Below are 22,487 nucleotides of genomic sequence, written 5' to 3' on the forward strand. Positions count from 1 at the left end.
AATCCAGGTCCTAAATTCAGTGCTCCCTCTAGTATTTTTCATCTCTGTGTGGTCTGAGTTTTGTTCTGGGCAGCAATATCAAGGCACTGTGTGTGCACATGCATTCGGAGTGGGGCCTTCCTAATTCAATCTGAGAGGGATCTAAAATTAACTGAGTGGACATCAGAAAACTTGTGAGCATGCACACACCTTAGAGGGAAATGCCAAAAGCCCTCCAAAAAAAAAAAAAGGATATTGCACTGCTTCCAGAGAACAAGGAGGCTCTATTAACCTTAATGGAAAGGAATTTCCCAACCCAAAGGAGCAGTGAACAAGAATACCTCTTATGCAGTCCCTTTTCATTCCAATTTGATGCACAGAAGCTGTTGGCAAGGGCCTTCTAATGTGATCATATGGATTGCAGAGGGATAAGAAAAAGGAGGCAATCTTTGAGGCACATAGGAACAAGAGCTGAACATCCAGAAAATTAGCGGAAACCAGTACAGCACTCTTAATGAAATTATGGCTGCTAGATTTGACTCTGAAAGAATATTTTTCCTAGCTGTACAAAGTGCCTAAGACATGGCTGTGGGTTAGTAGATCCAGGAGCAGTCTTAAGGATGGTTCACACATCCATTTTTGTCACTTGATGACTGCATTGTCACATTTACTTATATGTGATTGAGATCTAAACACCATTGGAAGAATTTCCATGCCTTTTAATACATCTTCAAAGAAAATGCTTTTCAAAAGATGTGAGGTTGCACATTGAGCTGTGAGTCATCAAATGTACAGTAATCATGTGTTAACAAGCTTGAACTTTCACAAACGGATGAGGCCTAATTCCAGCAAAAACAGGAGTAATTAAGTTGCCAGCTATCAATATCTTCAAGCTGTCCTGCACTCAGTTCCTAACCATGGGTAGACAGACAGATTGGGTACCGTTAATGTACTAATGGCCTCATTCCTCGTCTCTGCTTGAACTTGCTGAATGAACACTCAAATAAAGATATCATCTAATTGTTAAAGAACAAACTCCAAAGAAATTACAAGCACTTACTTGTTACTTCCTTGCTGGAATCATTCTGTCAGGAAGAAACGGGCCACTAAAAAGCGGTCACCCAAAAGTCTTCCACTTTCTGCATTTGTGTCATCAATACCTTATGATCATGGATATTAAAGATTTAATAATAGAAATAGAAAGATAACAGAGTCAACAAAGTACACTGGAATGAAATGCATTTCTCTTGTTGAATGTCTCCTATTCTCCAAGCTTCTTAAGGTATGGAAACACACAGCTTTGACATTCAGTTAACTTCATCCTTTATTGACACCATGCAGCTATGATTACAGAATAACATTCCAAATCAAATTAGATTGAAGTAATTGTTAATTTTTTTAAAAAAACCCAATGTTTTTCCCTATGTTATTACAAAGTTACATTTCAATTATGGGCCATAGATGATGGAAGTTATTTAGGGGAGCAGGATAATTCCTTGTGTGATTATCTGAAGAACCTGAAAAATTGCCAGGTTTGGGGAACAAAATTGTTTTGAAGAACAAATAGCAGAAGTTACAACCAATTGCAATTATTATACAACCAATGCAAAAAAAAATGAATTATTTCTAAATGTATGAAAGCAAGTGGATAAAATACATATATGAAAAGTCCATCTTATCTTTTATTCATAATTTGGCAATAATAAACAACAGAGGCCTGAGCTATATGCTTAGTTTCAATAGGTCTGTTGTAGAGGATATTGAGTGATATAATTTTTTAATTTAAAGGAAACAAGATATCACTCTTTATAAAGTAGTGGAATTCTGATTTCAAGTCCCAATCTCAGTTAACCCTTTAAACTATGGCATTATGATCAGACTCCCTCTCTATAATATTGTGGAGCTGCTTCCAAAGGTCATTACTAGAAGATACAGAACTTTGAACTCCAGATCTTTAAAATAATTACTCTAGTTTAAATTTATAGTACCACAATCCAATGACACAAGGATTTCAACAAACTTCATTGAAAGCAAATTACTTTAAGTCTTGAAAGCTGAACGCTGCAGGGATATGCCAGCTGCATCCGTTTCTTCGATACGTTTCCGGACAAAATACAAGGTGCTGGTTATTACCTATAAAGCCCTAAACAGCTTAGACCCTGGTTATTTATTTTTCTTTGTAAATCGCTTTGTGAACTTTAGTTGAAGAGTGGTATATAAATATTCATAGTAGTAGTAATAGTATTTAAGAGAACATCTTCTTCACCATGAGCCTCACCACCTGTTAAGATCGTCTTGAGTGGTTCGTCGGCATTTGGCAGCTACTCAGGAACAGGCCTTCTCTGTTGCTGTCCTTGGACTCTGGAATACGCTCCCTGTTGAACTAAGAGCCTCCTCATCTCTGACAGCTTTTTAAAAGGCACTGAAGACACATTTATCCATCAGGCTTTTAATTAGATTTATGGTTTTAATTTTTAATGTTGGTTTTAAATGGTTGTTTAATTGATTTAATGTTTTAAATGATTTTAATTGTAAACCGCTCCGAGAGGGAAGTTTTGGGTGGTATAAAAATATGTTAAATAAATAAATAAATATTGGAGTCCTAATAAACAGTTTACATAGAAGAAATTGTTTTGGAAAGTACAAAAAGAAAGGCAAATAGTCTGTGAACAACCATCTCAGGATCAAGAGTTTTGCTCTTCTGTTTCATTTTTGTATTTTCTACACTTTGCTTCTTTTTTAAAAAAAAATTGAAACATATACATATCCAAATTCTGATACTGTTCCACATTCAGGCAAATATATTAGTGAAGAAATTTTGCTTGTTATCAAAGTTCAGCAGCTTTGAAGTTTCCCACATAAGGGCACTTGGTCACTAAGCGTCCAATGCAACTTTACTCAGTGCAAGTACAGATGAAGAGCATATAGACTTACTTGGGAGTAAGTTGCATTGAATTCAGTGAGATACTTCTGAGTAAACATGTATAAGCTCAGAGTGCAACTCCACATGTATTGATTCAGAAGAATGTTCCATCAAACTCAGTGGGAGTTTATGTCTGCGTAAATATGCACTGGATCAAGCTGTTAGGTAAAAGCCATTTGTAAGACACAAACTAAGTGGCAGTTTCTGTGAAGTGATATCAATTTCCAGATTTTAAAGGACTGCTTTTAAAAAGAGACATTGTTTTACCTTTATTTATTATGAACACACAGAGATATAACATACAGATTATTTGTTCAGGGTAATACAAATAAGTAGTAAGACTATAAAAATACACTACCAACATATCTATGGAAGAAAAATATAAATATATAAATATCCCAACTCTGAAACATACCCCACCTCTGGAGGATAAAGTTCTAAAACAGAAGTAAATGGCTGACATCCTAACAAAGCACTTCTGTAAGGAGGCTCTGGGGGAAGCCCTTGTGCAATTCCCCTACTCCTCTTGTGTGTGTGCTATTGCGCCAGAAGGCTAACACTTCCGAGTGCTGCTTGTGCTCTGGAAGACTCTGCAAAGTCAGAAACACATCACTGATCCTCAACAAGATGTTTCCAGTCGTGCAGCAGTGCTTGGAAATGTTAGCCCTCTGGAACAACAGCACATATGCAAGAGGACTGGGGGAGTTGTGTGCAGGCCCCCATTGAGTCCCCACAGAGCCACCTCAAGTGCAGAGAGTAACAACTAATCAAACTTTTGATTCATAACTGGGCTGGCAATGCAGGCTTCTCATGTACTGTCTAAATGTTTCCGTTTCATGAATTCCTCATGTGTGCTTCAGTGACCTTCAAAACAGCAGTAAATACAGATGGCACCATGAAGCTAAAGTCAAACCTGGGCCCCATTGCTTTCAATGCAAAAATTAAGCACATGCTTGAATCCTCCCCATTGAAATGAATGGCACACAATTTTGAGATGCACTTAACATAAACATATGAAAAATTGCAGATAAGACAGACGCAAGAATTTCAAATATGATAATTTTATAACAAATTTAATAATGTTTAACTCTTTTATTACTTGCTTCCTGCAGATTGAAACGGACAATGTAAAGTCTCCATATTCAAATAATTGGGAAGTGTTTGGATAGACAATATGTATCTCTAACCTTTGGCCCACAAACTGAATTTAAATGCTGACCCAGAGAGGGGAAATTTTTTAATATAGTTTTTACTAGAATATACAGGCCACAATCCAACCTAAATTAAGTTCTTTTGTATCCTATTGATTTAGCAATAGGTGAGATTTCAGCATGTATTGAACTGTCCCATTGAGATTGATGGCACTTAAGAGAGCTTAATTTTGGCTAGATTGTGCCAATAGTTGAACTAGCTCCTCCTTCTGGAAAAACAAACTTGAAAGCCAACTCCCAATGTATTCTTCTTGTGGACAAGCAATTTTAAATGTTCCCCAAAACCATGGTATCCCAAATGACTTCATTATGTTTTGGAGAAGAGTCTTCCAGAGCTGTAAAAAACATGAAAACAATGTAGAGGCAATATATGAACACAAGACAAATTCCATTTTGGAGAGTTCTGTTATGAAAAAAGTGTTATTTTGACTTTCATCTTTTATTTTTCCAACTACACTGGAACAGCTACAGATTCCTGACTATAAACAGGGAAAATGGATAGAGCTGAGTGTATGGCAGAGGTTCCCCTTCTCATAGGACTGCTTTCATACATGATGTATTTAGACATCTAAATACATTCACCATCCTACCCTATCCACACAACTGGCAGTCTAAATAAAGTTCAGTATTGGTGCATTCTTCCCATCCAGTACCTGAGGCAATCCAAGTCATGAGAGGAAAATAATTATAACCCATATTATCTTTCTGCAATGCCTGTAGCTAACAGTAATATATACATAATATTACCTTATAATAAAGTCAATTATGTTACCCTGTCCTAGGATTAGCCAACAATAATTAAAACACAAAACTGGTCCCTTTTCATCCAGAGCCCTCCTTGTGGCCAGAAATGTGGTGGTATTTCTAGCATGGTAGTTACATATAAAGCTCTTGTCCCAAAGATAAAAGAGGGACACACACACACACACACCCCAGAACCATGTGCAATGTTACCTCAGGACACAGGCCTATATAATTAAAAACAACCAACCAACCAACCAACAAAAAAACCCTGCTACCATGCTTTCATTTTAAATATATATTGCCAAAAGCAGATGAATGAGACCATTACTTTGACTAGATAGTGGCATAAAATTCTGTCACATCAGATTCTTCTGCCAGAATGTGCAGGGGCAGCTAGGAGGCAGGAGGGTCAAACTGCCCTGCTGAGGGATCCAGTGGCAGTCCTTGCCAACATTTTCAGGAACACTTCTCTTCAGAAAAAGAGGTGCAACAGGGAGCACTTCTGTAAGCTTAAGGCAGAGAGACGGTCTTTGATTTCATCATATGTGGAACTGTGGTTGTTTTCCAGCAGTCAGGTATATTTCTTCCTATACTCCATATTCAGCTACTTTTTCGGTTTTTCCAGGATGTTAAGAAATTTCCCTCGAGTCATTTCTCTAGCTGAAACCACAAAAGAAAAAAACGTAACATAAAACAAGTAGAACTGGATAATTTACAATATTTAACCCCATTTATGAAATTCATTTAAAATGGCTTTCTGGTGGCAAGAGATAGCAAAAAAGATATAAAGTGAAGAAATAAATCTGTGTTGCTATTTAGAGTTCCTAGCAGTCTGGAAACATAGGCCAAGCACTGAAAACATCAAAGCTCAACTGTAATACCTACAAGCTGTCTCATTTCATACCATACTCACTTCCTTTATTCACACTGTGGTTAGCTTCAAGATCTCCCTTTCAGGTTTTCTGCTATATCTGTCTATGAATAGTATAATCTAGAGTACCATTGCTCCTCCTCAGGGCATATCTTCTTGGATGCCATAACCCTTCAGAGATTATGGGTCTCTGTCTCCCTCCATTTTAAAAATTACTCATCCCTGGATGCTTATGATCTTAATCATAAATGAGACAGCATTTCCACTCTCCCTTGGCAGTGATAGTCCCTGGATGCTACAACATAATGGGGTTTATATGCCTTCAATGTAGTTCATCTATGGATGGCGTGTTATAGTAGAGTTTATAGAGCTTTGCGCTACTCCCTCACACTGTATTGTCATCCTCTGAATGCTTAATATAGCAAGGCAAAGTTTATGTGTTTCTCTCTGTGTTATCAATCTCCAAGAAGATCACTGCAGAGTTTTTACACAGCTACTTTCCTACAGAAACATTTCTGACTTGTGAATCTCAGGATTCTGGCAAAGCCGCCCCAATGATATGTATTTCCATTTAAGACCTCAACATAAAGCTTTAAAGAAGCTACTTTCTGATCATTTTACCTTTTCCTGATGTCTCCTCATTCTTATTTAATTAGCAAAATGCCCATCATTATGATGGGTGGGGTATGTGTGGAGGAGTGGCTTCTACAGTGTAAAGTCCGCTGGGCACACAGTTCCCAAGGGGAGTCTGATCAGTGTGAGCCTAGCTACCCATCATCTGTGGTGGAGTTCAAGGTCTTCTGTCATTACCCCCAAGTGCAGCACTTTACTCTCTTCCTACATGAGTTAATGACAAACAGTAACTTGTATCTTGGGTGTAACATTTAGCTGATTAATAAGTTAGATTAGTCAGATTTAAAAATATATCAATTTAAAATGTGACCCCAATCAATTGGACAGCAGTTTAAAAAACCCTGTTAAAACAGTATAAGCATTTGCAAAAAGCACAGACAGTAGACATTGAGCCGGGTCTCACGATCAGTGAGACCCGCTTTGTGAAGGTAAGTGGGGAGAGCGGGCTAAGCCTGCTCTCCCTGCAGATGAGCAGGGCGGGAGCCCTGGGCAGCCGGATCGGCCGCCCACACGACTGCTGGCTCCATGACAAAGCCGACGGGGGCTGGGAGGATTGGCCCCCGGAAGCTCTAGCATGCCCTGCGCGAGTGTGCTGGGCATACTGGAGAGATCCCCGAGCTGGGAGGTTGCTTTTCAGCCTCCCGCCAGGGGTCTACTTGTGAGCAGCCACGGTGCGGAGCCGCACCACAGCTACTCACAATTGCTTAAACCAGGTTTGCGGTGGTGCTCGCTCCGCAAACCCGGTTTAAGCACCGGGCTACAGAACCACCTCCTCCGACTCCTCTAACCCAATTTTCTCACATTGTGTGAATAGCCTCACCATCTTAGAAGGAGCATTCCTTCTTCTCACTCATAAAGTGAGTTCACTGCCTAGAGTCTTCGGAGGTGGTATATAAGAAAATTTCAATCAATCAATCAATCAAGTAATGGATACCTCTTCTAAGATGGCATCTGCTATAAAATGTGCATCTAAGAACTATCCAGGTGAAAAGAACTGGTCTTGTGATAGCAAGCATGAATTGTTCTCTTTGCTAAGCAGGTTTGCATTTGAATGGGAGGCTATGTGGGAGCACTGTAAGATATTTCCCTTAGGGGATGGGGCTGCTCTGGGAAGAGCATCTGCATGCTTGCATGCAGAAAGTTCCAAGTTCCCTTCCTGGCATCTTCAAGATAGGGTTGGGAGAGACTCCTACCTGTAACTTTGGAGAAGCCGCTGCCAGTCTGTGTAGACAATACTAAGCTAGATGGACCAATAGTCTGACTTGGTATAAGGCAGCTTCCTGTGTTCCTAACCAAAGTTGACATCCCACTGATTTTAATGGACAAGTTAAATGTGTGTTTAAATCTCTATCACATAAATCACATCTTTGTTCTTCAGGACTGTTTTATACAGGTGAAACTCAGAAAATTAGAATATCGTGCAAAAGTCCATTCATTTCAGTAATGCAAATTAAAAGGTGAAACTGATATATGAGACAGACGCATTACATGCAAAGCGAGATAAGTCAAGCCTTAATTTGTTATAATTGTGATGATCATGGCGTACAGCTCATGAAAACCCCAAATCCACAATCTCAGAAAATTAGAATATTACATGGAACCAAGAAGACAAGGATTGAAGAATAGAACAATATCGGACCTCTGACAAGTATAAGCATGCATATGTATTCAGTACTTGGTTTGGGCCCCTTTTGCAGCAATTACTGCCTCAATGCGGCGTGGCATGGATGCTATCAGCCTGTGGCACTGATGAGGTATTATGGAAGACCAGGATGCTTCATTAGCGGCCTTCAGCTCTTCTGCATTGTTTGGTCTCATGTCTCTCATCCTTCTCTTGGCAATGCCCCATAGATTCTCTATGGGGTCAGGTCAGGCGAGTTTGCTGGCCAATCAAGCACAGTACACTGTATACTTTTCAGAGGTCCGATATTGTTCTATTCTTCAATCCTTGTCTTCTTGGTTCCATGTAATATTCTAATTTTCTGAAATTGTGGATTTGGGGTTTTCATGAGCTGTACGCCATGATCATCACAATTATAACAAATTAAGGCTTGACTTATCTCGCTTTGCATGTAATGCGTCTGTCTCATATATCAGTTTCACCTTTTAATTTGCATTACTGAAATTAATGGACTTTTGCACGATATTCTAATTTTCCGAGTTTCACCTGTGCATATGTAGATTTAATCAATTTAAATTAATAGATTGAAACTGATTTGATCAATCAAGTTACCCCTGCTAACTTGGCAAAGAGGCACCTTTTAACGTGGTGATTCTCTTTATTTAGCAGGGGGAGAGTAACTGGCCCTATCCATCCCCAGCATAGTATCTCCAGTGACTGTTGCTTGAGTCTATTTTATGTTTCTTTTTAGATTGTGAGCCCTTTGGGGACAGGGATCCATCTTATTTATTTATTCTCTGTGTGAACTGCCCGGAGCCATTTTTGGAAGGGCAGTATAGAAAACAAACAAATAAATAAATAAATAAATAGATTGTATTAATTGGGTTATTATTATTAATCCCAATTAATTGGGATTGTATTAACTGGATTTCTCTCTACTTTATATGAGATAAAATAAACACACATGCTTGTGAACTGAGGATTCCACTTCATGCACCTGATGAAGTGGACTATAGTCTGTGAACGCTCCCGCTATAATAGATTTGTTAGTCTTTAAGGTACCACAAAATTCTTTGTTGATTTTGCTGCTACGGTACAGATTAACATAGCTACCCCCTCTGGAAGGTAGTCCTAACAGTATGTCACGTGTTGTCCAGACAGTAAGTAATGTAATCCATATACAAACAGGTTTACATTTTGCAAGTGGCAACCATATCATAAATAAGGATGGTATTTCCAAGCAACAGTTAACTTCACAAAGCTACCAAACACTCATGATAATGCAAAGATATTTTTGCTTAACAAGCTCCTGGGCTGCCACCAAGCTTGCATATCTTCCCTGTTTCCTAAATTATCCCATCACCATCCCTATATTAAATAGGACATAACACAAACATCACCTTAATATTTTTGCTCTAATAGCCAGCTATGAATTGCTAATGATGGTATTTAATTTGTCATCACCTGGTTTCAGAATTAGCATATTCACTGGACTGTCAACAGCCTATTATTTTCCTAGATCTACAGTTTTATGATGATACACAGAGTTTCTAAATATTTTTGTCACAGCTAAAAGCACTAGAATAATCATAAACAACGGGTCTGTGTTGCACAAAAAACAATACCACAGGAAAACCATTTCCCCACGGTCAGGGAATGCTCATGTGGTAGTGTTTCACTGGAGGAACCATCTGGATAGGGCTAAAAAGGCACCCAACAGCAAATGATGCTGTTCCTTCCCATACCAGCACTGGCATGCCTATGAATGAAGTTAGATGGAAACATGTCATTTGCCCCATCCATGAGTTTCCCCTGTCTCCCCAGTGTGGCATGGGATTGGATTATGAGAAGATGGCTCCCATGCTGCTGCTGCAGCAATGCATATACTGAGCTTTAGTCGCACTGGCTGGTACACCTGTCTTTATGTAGGAAAGGCACACACCAGAAGCCCAGCATGACAGGGATCCTGCAGGGAGAAAGGGAGGCAATGGCTTTTTTTGCACTCTGTGGAACAAGTCTACAGCAGGAGTAGCCCAACATCAATTTTGCATGGTCTACTCCTACACCTCCAGAAATCCCCTTGGTCTACCATTTTAAATTTACAAGAGCATGATCTGAAGGCACACGATAGAGCTGCTTAGCTTCAGCAAGGTGGCTGTAAATCTGGTCAGTACTCAGCAGGTATTCCCATCTACACCATCTTGAATTCCATGATGGAAGAGAAGGTGTGATAGAAAGGTAATAAATAGACAAACATAATACAATCAAAGCATGCTCAAGATCACAGTTAAAGCATGCACTTGTTTTTCTGCAAGATCACAGTTAAAGCACAACTAATCTATGTTAAATGATAATGTGTATGCACTCTTGCTTAGGAGCATAAGCACATAACTAGTGCCTTGCAGGATCACACCAAGTCCAGAATTCTTTGCAAGATTCTCAGCAACCAGAAAGCATGATGCTGTTCACCAGATATTGGCCAGGAGTTCATCAGTGCACCACAATCTACCTTCTGGCTACTCTCCATTTACAGCACTGCAAACTTCCACTGCAAAGTGGAAGCAAACATGTGAACCCCAACTCATAGACAAATGACCTCAAATGTCAGGAACATAAAGGACAGAGGTTGTGTCCCTGACTGCAGCCCCTTTCAAAAGGAGCTGTTCACTTTTTTCAGTGAGAGAAAATAAATGCAGCCTGTCATATTGATGATACTTCTAGCCTAACAGACAGGGCTAAAAAAAAGAAAAAGCTGTGTGTGCAAAGCCCAAGTCTAGGAGTGACTGGATAGAGATTCTAAATCTTGTAAGTCCTTAACTCCAGTCCAGTTCACAGAATCACCACTTGGTGGGAGGAAGTAGGTTGAGTGAATGTGGTTTGATAGTGGTCATACAGTTTATCATGCTCTGATTCCAAGTGCTGCACCATTTCAAAGCTTTAGTAAGCTGGTTGAATAGTAAATGACATGAGAAAAGTACAGTCACATTACCAATAGAAATTTGGATCTGAACCAATCACATGACCACTTTACAATGCACCCAGAAGAGGGGGGAAATTGAAACCATTATTACTCAACCAACATTTCACCACATAATAACAGTTCCCTAAACTGGTCCTTCTCACATGACCTTAAGTGAATCAGGATTAAAATACTAGGTGGACCCTCCCATTTCCCCCACAATGGCAACGGCATTATACTATTTGTGAAACTATAAGATTGTTAAGTGCTTTGGGACTCATCAGTGAAAAGCACAGAAGAGACTTTTGCTCTTCAGTCTTTTCATGTCTTTTTATAATGGAATGTGAGATCTACCTTAAACTTAGAAACATAATCACTGGAAGTTCGAGGTTCTAGAAATTTCACTTTGAATCAAACCCTGTGCCTTGTTCCTCCTCAAGTAATGTCAAACTGCAGCATTAACAGCTGATGGAGTGGAAGTTTTCCAGAGCCCTAGTCCCATATAGGAGATATACGAATGTGTGACAACTATGCGCCCCTGAAGAGGGCTGCACCCTATAAATCAGCCTGCGAGCATTGACTACTTCTGCACTCCAAGTGAAATTACTGTGAGTTGGGGGCTGCTCCAGAGCACGTGCCCTCCTGTTCGCTTGTCATCGGAGATGTTAACATTTCTGATTAATTCACAGACCTCTCATTTTATTCTTCATTCCTTTATCCTTGCTACCCTGCTCTGCTGCAGCTTAAAGATTCTTACCGACCTGCTACAATAATCACCACACGCTCGCCCTCCCCCCCCAACCTGGTGAAATTGTTTAGTGATGCCAACCGCGCTTTTAATTTGCAAGACATCAGACACAGAGGTAATTTATACCAACATCTGTTCATTTCTGACTTCTGAAACAAACTCGCACATGCTGCTACAAAATCCCATTAGGAGCAGGAGACAGCCTTCTGCTATTCTGTATTCCTCTTCTCAATACACACTAAGGAGGCAACTAGGCTTTAAATTTTAAAAGGTATGATACAAAACTGAGGGAAGGTCCTGATAGCTACCCAATAAACCTCCCACGCTCAGTGAGTGACATCCAAATTCTGCAGAGAAGTTTCTGAATTCTTACTTTTTGTGTGTGTGCTTGCTGCTCTACCGCACACCCCTCAATCAGTATCTCTTAGTAACATTCAGATTGTACATTGCTCAGTCTCAGTATCTTAGGTACTCTTTCATTCAGAGATTTTCTGTAGGTGTTTTTTTTTTTTTTTAAATTTGAGCATGACACCCAAGTATCTCTAGTGGTAAATCACCTTCTTGTTTAGCATCACCCCCGTTTAACATTCTTTATACTCATTAAAAGTTTCATTCTAGGTGTCTCATCATTTTTTGAGTGGAGATATAAACAAGAGGATAAAGAAACTGTTGCTCACATCTTAGATGCAACTGCTGGCAGAGAAACACACAGTGGTAGCTGTCATCACTGACTACCCAAGAGAACAAAAAAAGTCAGTTAGCACATTGACACGGGCCTTTTAAAGAATGGCCAAACTAAAACTGTACTTAGGAGCATTTTTTTTCAATGGTTGCTTAATTCAAGGGACCTTGCCTGTTTGATGTAAGGCTTTAGTAAAGATTTCATTGTGCTAGCAAGCAACCACAGAATCTGTGCAGCACAGAACAGAAGCATGAATCGCCATGTCAGGTCAAAATTTATTATCTATCCTATGCAGTACATCTATCACTACAATAGAAAATCAACAATGGATACGACTGCAATAGCTCGGTTACAAATTAATCTCCTCAGTTAGATGGGGAAGTGGGGGCACTGAAGACCACAGAAAAACACCAATTTAGGATGTAATCGGCCTAGGTTACAATGAAAGCTGAGTATCTGAGCAAATCCACCCTTCCCTGGGACTGCCTAGGGAGCAGCCATTGGGTTGCTATAAATAACAGAGGCTCTTGAACCAGGAATTAAATTTGCTAAAATAGATGGATCACAAACCAGGTAGTGGACAGAAGAGGCAGAAGCCCAGAACGGAAGCTTAATTTTCCAGTTGCTAGGAGGGTGGAGCACAGTTTAATATAATCTCCTCTTTGGAACTTCAATCCCTCAATCCTGTATTTAGCCTTGTTGCCTTGGTCTTCCTTCCCACTACAACTGTCCCCAAACTGCCTCCCGCAGTAAATTTTGTTGCTGCTGGTTGAAGAGATGCAGTAGTACAGATTGATTTCTTGCAATTGAGGAGATGAGGGATTACCAAAAGCAGCCCTGGTTAACAAGATTGGGTACAGAATCTCTTGTGAGAGCAGCCCACTCTGCCAGCGCTTTGCATCCTTTCACTATGACATATGGGTTTCATTACACAAAGATTTTCCTGATTTTAACTTTGAGGAGATTACATTAGAAACTCAGGGCTATCTTTACATCTGTAGCAATTTAAAGGTTAAGTAACATTTTTAATCAAATGACAAAGACTCATAATGTTTGGCCTTCGATCCAGAGTGGAAACTGTGGCTCCGGATGTTCCTTCCAACGGCAATTTAATTAGAAAAAAACACTTTGCTGGAGATTGGGGCTCCATTCTCATTGGTCCCCAACATCTCGTAAAGAGCCTTCTCATGCATATGGCAACACTGCACCACACTGTGTCATAAGGTCTGGATAGTCAGGAAATAATGGAGGATTTACTGTGATAAAACCAGTAATGAAAGTAGTGACTTACACTTACGTAAGCAGCTGTCACCCTGAAGGATCCCAAAAGTGTGTGTGGGGGGGTATTCATACACCAAAAGGTCCATTATATTCACACAATATAGTTAAACCCTAACAATATATTAAAAAGCACATAATTATATATACATTTGGATTATCCAATGGTAGATACCCATGGAAGAAAACATATAAGGACATATATCTTTGTGGATATTGTCCTTACATCACTGAATGAGATTTGGAACAGGCTTAAGGGATAATTCAGTTCAATCTTCCATGCTGCAACACAATATCCCGTATCTCAAATATCCCTGATAGATGCTTCAACAACCTTTATTTGAAACTCTCCAAGGATAACAAAAGGAAGATAGCAAACCACCCCGTGCAGCTTGTTCCACGGCTCTTATGTTCAGTAAGTAGTTCCAAGTGGTTAATCTAACTCTGCCTTCATGAAGTCTAAAACTCCATGTCCTATCCAGAGTAGACAGGGTGAGCCATTGTGTTTGCTCTACCTTCTGACATCCTTTTAAATACATGAAAGTTATCAACATATCCCCTCCCCCAAACATACTTCATCCTTTTCCTAAGCAAAACACATCCAGTTCTTCCACAGCAGTTTCTCATATGATCTTCTTTCTAGACAATATCTCATTGTCATGCTCTAACTCTGAACTTTTGCAACTTGTCAACATCCCTCTGGAATCTGTGGTGCTCAGAACTAAACACAAGACTCATAAGGAGGCTATCCACTAGTTGTCACTAGTGCAGACTTCTCTAAGTCTGGGAAACAATAATTCAGCCTAAAATATCCTCCTTCATTTTCTACTTATATCCTAGTGCTGGCTATTTACTAAGCTGCTATCCATTACATCCCCCACTATCTCAAAAGTTGTGCTTTCTAGCTAGTTATTTTCCATCTTAGACATGTACATCTTGTTCTTCAATCTATGATGCTTTAAATTTCCTCTTGTTGAATTTCATGTTGTTGCTCTCCAGAACAGGGAGACCATATTGATTTTGTAATGCCACACATATCTGTGCAATCTAATAGACTAAGCATACCGTCATCTCTCGCCAATTGCAGGGGTTCCGTTTCGGGGAAACCTCACAGCTGGCGAATTTGCAGTTGGCAAGCAATTGAAAAGCATTGGAAACAGGGGTTAGGGGAATCGTGTTTGCAAAAAGACTGAAAAATACAGAAAAAAATGACCAAAGAAAATCACCAAAAATAACCTGGAATCCCTTTAAATCACCAATAGACAGCAAGAGGAGTGATGAGGGACCCCCAGAAATCACTCTGAACCCTGAAAATCACCCCCAAACCCATGAACCACCCCCCCAATTTACAAAAAAAAAAAAAAAAAATCTAGCCAAACTGCGGATACTTGGGCCACAGTTGGCGAGACCTGTCACAATTTCCCAGTCACAGATACTCAAAACTGCGATTGGGAAAACCGCAGTTGGCGAGGGATGACAGTATTGTCATAGATGATACCATTAACACATGGTTTCCACATCTTGGAACTGATAATAAAAATGATAGTTCTGCAAGAATGAAATGAAGCCAGTATATGGAAATAGTATCCTATCCAGAAACAGGAGATGATATAGGCGTGCAAAATAGTGCACACAACATTCCGTTATTTAAGCACAAGTTGCACAATTCAACTATTTTTTTATTCCGCCTGTAGCAAATTCATTGGCAAGCACCATGTGCAGAGTCCTTGTACAAGCCCCCCAGTCCCACCTGCACATGCACTCTTGTGAAAGACCCATTAGAGCACACTAAGCTTGGAAATGCTTAGTTGGCCCTCAGCGATCTGCTTCCCTTCTTCCAGAGGCTTTCCAGAATATGGGCAGCATTCCAAACTCGAATGGCTCTTGTGCAACAGCATGCACACTGGAGGAGCTGCACAAGGGCTCCCAGAACATCCCCACAGTCCCTTCTTACACATGCGTTTGGTTAGTCAGCCTATCAGCCAGGATTATTTGTGTCTTTCACTTAGGAGGTCTTCACATATACACTTTCCCCAGTAATGATCTGTAGTTTGAGGTATGCAGAGTGCTCCTCGTTACTTACTTATTTTTATATTTATATACTGTCTTTTGTCCAAGGCAGTTACAACTATAACGATCATAAAAACATAGCACTTAGCAATAGCAATAGCACTTACATTTATATACCGCTCTATAGCCGGAGCTCTTTAAGCGGTTTACAATGATTTTAGCATATTGCCCCCAACATTCTAGGTACTCATTTTACCGACCTCGGAAGGATGGAAGGCTGAGTCAACCTTGAGCCCCTGGTCAGGATTGAACTTGTAACCTTCTGGTTACAGGGCGGCAGTTTTTACCACTGCGCCACCAGGGGCTCATGTTAGAAGGTGTTACTATGCTCGTTCCCCCAGCTTCCAGTATGACAACTGCTGCAGCTTCTCAAATCTTCTATGGTGGGATCAGTGAAACCCTGCCCCCTGCAGTATGCTTCCAAGCAATTAGGGCTAGGTAGAAACAGATGATTTTGCCCCTGGGGACCTCTTTTCACCCTGACAACTGGGCAGTCTGCAGTTCCTGGCTCTTCCTGGTAGCAGGAGTGGCTTCTGAAGACTTGCAGGGGGCAATGATGGAAATGTAGGTGTAAATGTAGGGGGCAATGATGGGTGGGTGTAGGTGTAAATGTAGGGGGCAATGATGGAAAATGTAGGTGTAAAGAGAGACTTCATTTATTTCTGTGAGCTACCCTGAGAAGTTTTTTGCCTGAAGGGTGCAGTGTGTGGGGGCTGTGTGTGTGGTGGGTGCATGCTGCTGCTGCTGCCGCTGCCAAAATAGTTTATTTTGGGGCTGCAAACAGCAACCCCATATGATTTGGTACTGTGGGACCACAGCTTCCATTTCTGGGATACCTGAACTCATGGAATCATGAACTCTGCACATGCCCACATTTGGCAAACTATGCAATTCAGGTGAAAGCATGGGGTAGTGCAGCCCTAGGTCACCATGACTGAAGGGAATCATCCCCAAAGCCTCTCTTTGTCTGACCTTCAAAGAGAAGGAAAAGCTGGCAAAGCAGACTTCAGGTTAAAAACCTACTCTCAGAGGGAACAGCTAACTCCCTCTTGTCAGAGATAACTCTCCTCCGCAGCAACTCAGATAAGCACACATCCCAACCCCTCTGTCAACAACCTAATGAGCTGGTGAGGACCAAGGAGTGAAGTAAGAAAAACAGCTGGAGAGACCTCCTGATTCTTATATATGCTTTTTAAGGTCACCAATTCAGACCTCCACATACACTACCTAAGCCATTTCCAGCCTTTTGTTCCGTAGGACTACACCCAAGCTGACCAACTCCTGCAACCATGAAGCTCATTGTTCTACCTGAGTTTCAGCCCCTCCAGGGAGGGAGCATGACTTATGCATTGCCTCCAGGCATGTTTTGGACTACAAATACTCCTGGTCAAGCCAAATGGCCTCAGGATCAGAATTGGAATCCGAATCTATACGGACCTTTACCATACAGGTTCTCAAGCATGCGAGTGGTAGCTCTACACCACTTGCCAGTTGTTGTTCCTCCTGCCTTCCTGTGAGAAAATCTGCTTGTGTGCCCATCTAAAAGTGCATCCAATGCACCACCGGATGAGGAAAGGTAATACTAACCTTCAGCCCTCTAAACCTTCTCGCCCCCGTCTCTTTCCGTTCCACTTCAGTATCCAAGCCCTTTCTACAGCAAGCCTTACACTGATTTATTTACAATTTGGACCTTAAGCTAATATGCCTCTTCGTGAGATTCCTGTTAAGGCTATTAGCTTTTCTCAAGATTAATACTGTAATAGACTGCTCCCCAAAGTCAAGCTGATTCCCCCCCATAACTCAAAAGTATAGTTGGAGTGTTGTAGTCAAGCACTCCAGAGCAGCTCTATTAACATTGTGTTTATATCTGAAGAATGGAGTTAAGAATTGCAGTGTTTCAACTCTCAGACTCCATTTTCCTTTCTTCTTTCTGGCCAAAGCATGAAGTTCGCAATTATGGTTAGAATGTATTATTCACAACACTGGACCTCTAAATGGCAAAGCAAGGCCAGATCATACAAGCAATAGTTGTTCTATATCAACCTTTTTTGAAAAAACGAAGTGCTGTGGCTTGTCAATATGTCCATTAGTAATACCCAAATCTTCAATCTGTTATCCTTGTTTTCATTTATCCTGAGAAAATATGAAGCAGTGGTATTATGCAATTACAATAACTGGATACATATTTCAGGTAGTTACTAAACAAATACAGCCCTTCACATTTCCAGCATGCATGTAGATGGATTAGGACTATTTGAAAAATATTCAACTCTAAATTCAAAATTAATTTTTTGTGATATGCTGTCCTTCTCTCTCCATCACAAGAAAGCAATTGTAGATTCCATATAGTGAGCCAAAGCTTAAAGTAGAGACCTGAGCATCATGGGGTGCAGTGGACTGCATATATGCAGGCCAGTTCAGCACAATCCAGATTAGAATGACAGTGAAGACCAAGTAAAAACAAAACAAAATCTACCAAGATCAAATTTACTAAGATCATAAGAATACAGCTATTTTGTTTCAATTAATCTAAATATTAAGATGAATCTGTTGAAGCACCGCCCACTTCAAGAAGCTGACAGCAGCCAGCTTGACCCCCTTGACCCATGATCTCCTTGACACAGTGTAGGGAAAGAGTTACATTGCCTCTCCTTGAAGCCAATAAAACCCCTCTTGATTATAATTTAGATAAGAGCCACTGGATTGAATAATAATGACTGAAACTCCCTTGGCTGTTTCACCTTGAGACGTCCATCACTGGGTTAAACATGATGCTAATTGCATTTGGATTGATTAATTTCTCTCACTCCTGTCTATTCGAATAATGCTTAACAAAATAATCACAGTACCCAGAGCCAAATCTTCTCCGTCAAAGGAATGAAGCCATCAGAACCAGCAGAGATGAAAGAAATGAAGATGACCCGTAATTACTGCTACGGTGATATCATTACCATATTATAGAAAATGAGTGTGGCGAGGGGGGAGAGTGGGGCTGTGATTATTATTTATTTTTTAATGAAACCTTACATCCCAAGAATGCAGATCTGAAACAGTAGAGCATGCAGATATACAGGACTGAGGGGAGAGAAAAAGTCATATCCATTAAATTGCAAAATGCAGTGATCACTGAATCTCTAGATACATTACATGCTATGAGGTGGCATTAGTCACTCCACCTTTTCATTGCAGTCACACTTTGAATATGACTAGCATAGAGATTTAAGATCCTTGACTCCCTAGTGAATCTTGGACATCCACTGCAAGAACTGTTGTTAACCCTGATGTTAAAACCACCTTTTATTTTAAACTTGCTTGTTACAGGTGGCCTTATTCTGAAGCTTTTACTGTCAAATCCAGCTGTGATCAAAGGAAAGCTTCTGTTCAGGGCACAACTATTCCCAATACACTAATCTAAATCAATAAATGAACTGCTAACTGAATCAGGTTATATATTTCCCAGCCACACCACAGCCACACCACAAAAACTGCTTTAAATGTTCATTGCTGTAGCTCCAAATGGTTATCAAAATACAACATTTTTGGAAGAATTTGAACAGAAAAGCAACATTAGCGCAGTTTTTACTTGAATACCCTCTCATTTGAGAAAACAAAATAGCTTGGCAATTGTATAGGATCTTCAACCACCTGTGCTCTTCAATTCTAATTGTAGTTCATACAGTTCACTTCTCTCAGTGCTGATTATGTCTGCCCCCTAGTTTCAGGCTGAGGAGAAAAAGTCAAAAAACCTTAAAACCATTTATTTCGGCATAAAGCAAAAAAATTAATAATGGCTCAGGGCAGTTTACAACAGGATAAAACCAATTTAAACCAGTTAATTAAAATCAAAACTATAAAAACACAATAAAACCAATTTAAACATTCAAACAACTAAAAACCTTGGAAAACCAAGGCAACCATTTAAAACAGTTTACAGTAGTTTAAGATCCCTGGAAGTCCAGCCCAAACAGATAGGTTTTAAGGGCTCTCCTGAAAGACAGCAATGAAGTCAAATTACGAATTTCTGCCAGGAGTGCATCCCACAGCCCAGGAGCAGCTACAGAGAAGGCCCACCTCTGAGTCGCCACCAGACGAACCAGTGGTAACTGGAGAGGGACCTCCTCAGATGACCTTAATGTGCAGTGGGGATCATGCAGAAGAAGACGCTCTCTAAGATAATTCGGACCTAAGCCGTTCAGGGCTTTAAAGGTAATAACCAGTACTTTATATCTTGCCCGGAAACATATTGTCAGCCAGTGTAACTGTTTCAAAATAGGCATCATATGGTCTTTCCGGGTTGCCCCAGAGACCAATGGCTTAGTGGTGTGCACGGAACCACGTGGCGCGGTCCGGCACTGAGGGGGGGTCTACCTTTAAGGGCGGGGGGGGTAGAACTTACCCCTCCCGCCGCTCTTCCCCCTCCGGCGCTGCAATTTAGGTCAAAGTTTTTGGAGCAGCAGCGTTCCTCCCTGCCGCCCCTGCCCCCGTCGTTGCCCGGAAGTCTCAGTAATACGATCACGCATGCGTGCGCCACAGCACGCGCGCGCCTGCCGCCACCAGTTCGTGCACATCCCTACAATGGCTGACGCATTTTGAACTAACTGAAGTTTCCAAACTATGTACAAAGGCAGCCCCACATAGAACGCACTGCAATAGTCAAGCCAGGAGGTTACCAGCTGATGCAACACTGTTTTGAGGTCATCCTCTTCAAGGAATGGGCGCAACTGTCAAATCAGCTGAAGCTGATAGATAGCACTCCTGGCCATGGCCTCCACCTGAGATACCAGGGTGAGGCCTGGGTCCAGGAGTACTCCCAAGCTACGCACCTGCTCCTTCTGGGGGAGTGTAACCCCATCCAGCACAGGAAGATCTAACTCACCCCTCAGATTCTGAGCCCCTACAATGAGCCCCTCCATTTTACTTGGATTCAGCTTCAACGTGTTATCCCTCATCCAGCCCATTACTGCATGTAGGCAGGCATTTAGAGAATGAGTGCTATTTCCTGAAGATGAAAAAAAAAAAGTAGATTTGGGTGTCTTCAGCATACTGGTAACATCCAGCACCAAATCTCCCGATGACTTCACCCAACGGTTTCATGTAGATATTGAAAGGCATTGGTGACAGAATGGAGCCCTGAGGGACTCCATATAACAGCTCCCATTTTGAGGAGCAACTGTCACCAAGCTCCACCATCTGGAATCTACCCGAGAGATAGGAACAGAACCACCGCAAAGCAATACCCCCTATCCCCAACTCCCCCAGGCGATCCAGAAGGATACCAAACGCCGCCGAGAGATCCAAAAGAACCAGCAGAGTCACACTCCCTCTGTTGATTCCCTGGTAAAGGTCATCCATCAGGCTGACCAAGGCCATCTCAACCCCATAGCCAGCTCTAAATCCAGTTTGAAATGGGTCTAGATAATCTGTTTCATCCAAAACTGCCTGGAGCTGGTCAGCCACCACCCTCTCAATCACCTTGCGCAGCCAAGGGAGATTGGAGATTGACCTTCAACTATTCATCACTAAGGGATCCAGGGAAGGCTTCTTAAGGAGTGGTCTAACCATTGCCTCCTTCAGACAAGGAGGCACCCTGCCCTTCCTCAGCGATGCATTTATGATATTAACCAGGCCACCTCCAGTCTATATCAAAGACCAGGAATTGAATTATGAGACTTATTAACTACTAAATTATTATTTAAGGCTTGAACAACAGAGCCCCTACACATACCAAAACCTCCTGGTATCAGATCAACTGTCGTCATATAATGTTAGCACATTACCAACATTTCAAGAAGTTATGAGATTTTCATTAAACAAAATATACTACATGTTGTCCCACTGGGGGGGAAATACATTAGCAGTATTCCTACTGGTCAAGGAGCATAACAGGGGAATCGATCGATTGATTGAATATCCATTCCTTCCATATAATTTTAAGATTAAAATTTAAGATTGTGAGCCCTTTGGGACAGGGAACCATCTCTGATTTAAAAACCTTTTCTTGAAAGTAGTGTATATAAATATTTTTTTTTGTTGTTGTTATTATTCTTTTCACCTTGAAATTAGTACCAATCCTTCACTCACCACACTTACAAATATAGAAACATTCTTGGTTTGGGCCCAGTTTTCTTGACTCATACAGACGACCTAATCATCCTCAGTGAATCATAGACATTTTTATTAGATGCATCCTTATTTCACACTTGTTCCTCAGAGTAGTGACCACTGCTGGCCAAGCGGATACTCAAGGGCCTTATCTCTAGGCATGGTTGGTTAGAGAGGGTGATGAAGCGAGGCTCCATCTTTCCCTTTGAAGTAGGCAGGTGTTTGCTGGAAAGATATGTATTCATAAGCTGGATGGGATAAAATGTATTCCAGGCAAAGTAAAAGGGAATCCTCTTCTCTTAGAGCAGGGAGTCTCAAACTTTGGTCATTAAATGTTGTTGGACCATCATCCCAGCCACAATGGCCCTTGTTAAGAAGTTTGTTAACAAGTTGGGACAGTAAACCAAGACCAATGGTTTGAATCTTAGTTTGTTAATGGACTGTGGTTTGAAACAGGGAAATGTGGTTTGTCCCCAGACTGGTCATAAATCATTTAAATAAAAAAAATAAAATTTATTTGCTGGGGAGGAAGATACCAAAGGGTATACCATCAGACATACACACCCCTTTCCTTGCGCAAGATCTCTCTCATATTCTTTGATTGGTATTGGCTCTAGGAGGCATTTAGGCCCTGCTGTGCTTCTGATGTCACTGAGAGTGTGAGGA

At 40.9% G+C, this 22,487-nt stretch overlaps 1 protein-coding gene across 1 annotated transcript in view; it reads right to left on the reverse strand.

Annotated features, from left to right (window-relative positions):
* Window positions 1-3,158: 3,158 nt before the first annotated feature.
* The window catches only part of LIN52 (lin-52 DREAM MuvB core complex component), a 72,736-nt gene continuing 53,407 nt past the window's right edge, over window positions 3,159-22,487 (reverse strand). Inside the window, exon 6 of the mRNA XM_053264043.1 lies at window positions 3,159-5,517. Within this exon, the coding sequence (XP_053120018.1) occupies window positions 5,462-5,517 (56 nt within the window). The 3' untranslated portion in view covers window positions 3,159-5,461. The remainder of the gene's footprint in view (window positions 5,518-22,487) is intronic.

The sequence above is a fragment of the Hemicordylus capensis genome, chromosome 1 (assembly GCF_027244095.1).
Source record: "Hemicordylus capensis ecotype Gifberg chromosome 1, rHemCap1.1.pri, whole genome shotgun sequence".
Classification (NCBI taxonomy): Eukaryota; Metazoa; Chordata; class Lepidosauria; order Squamata; family Cordylidae; genus Hemicordylus; species Hemicordylus capensis.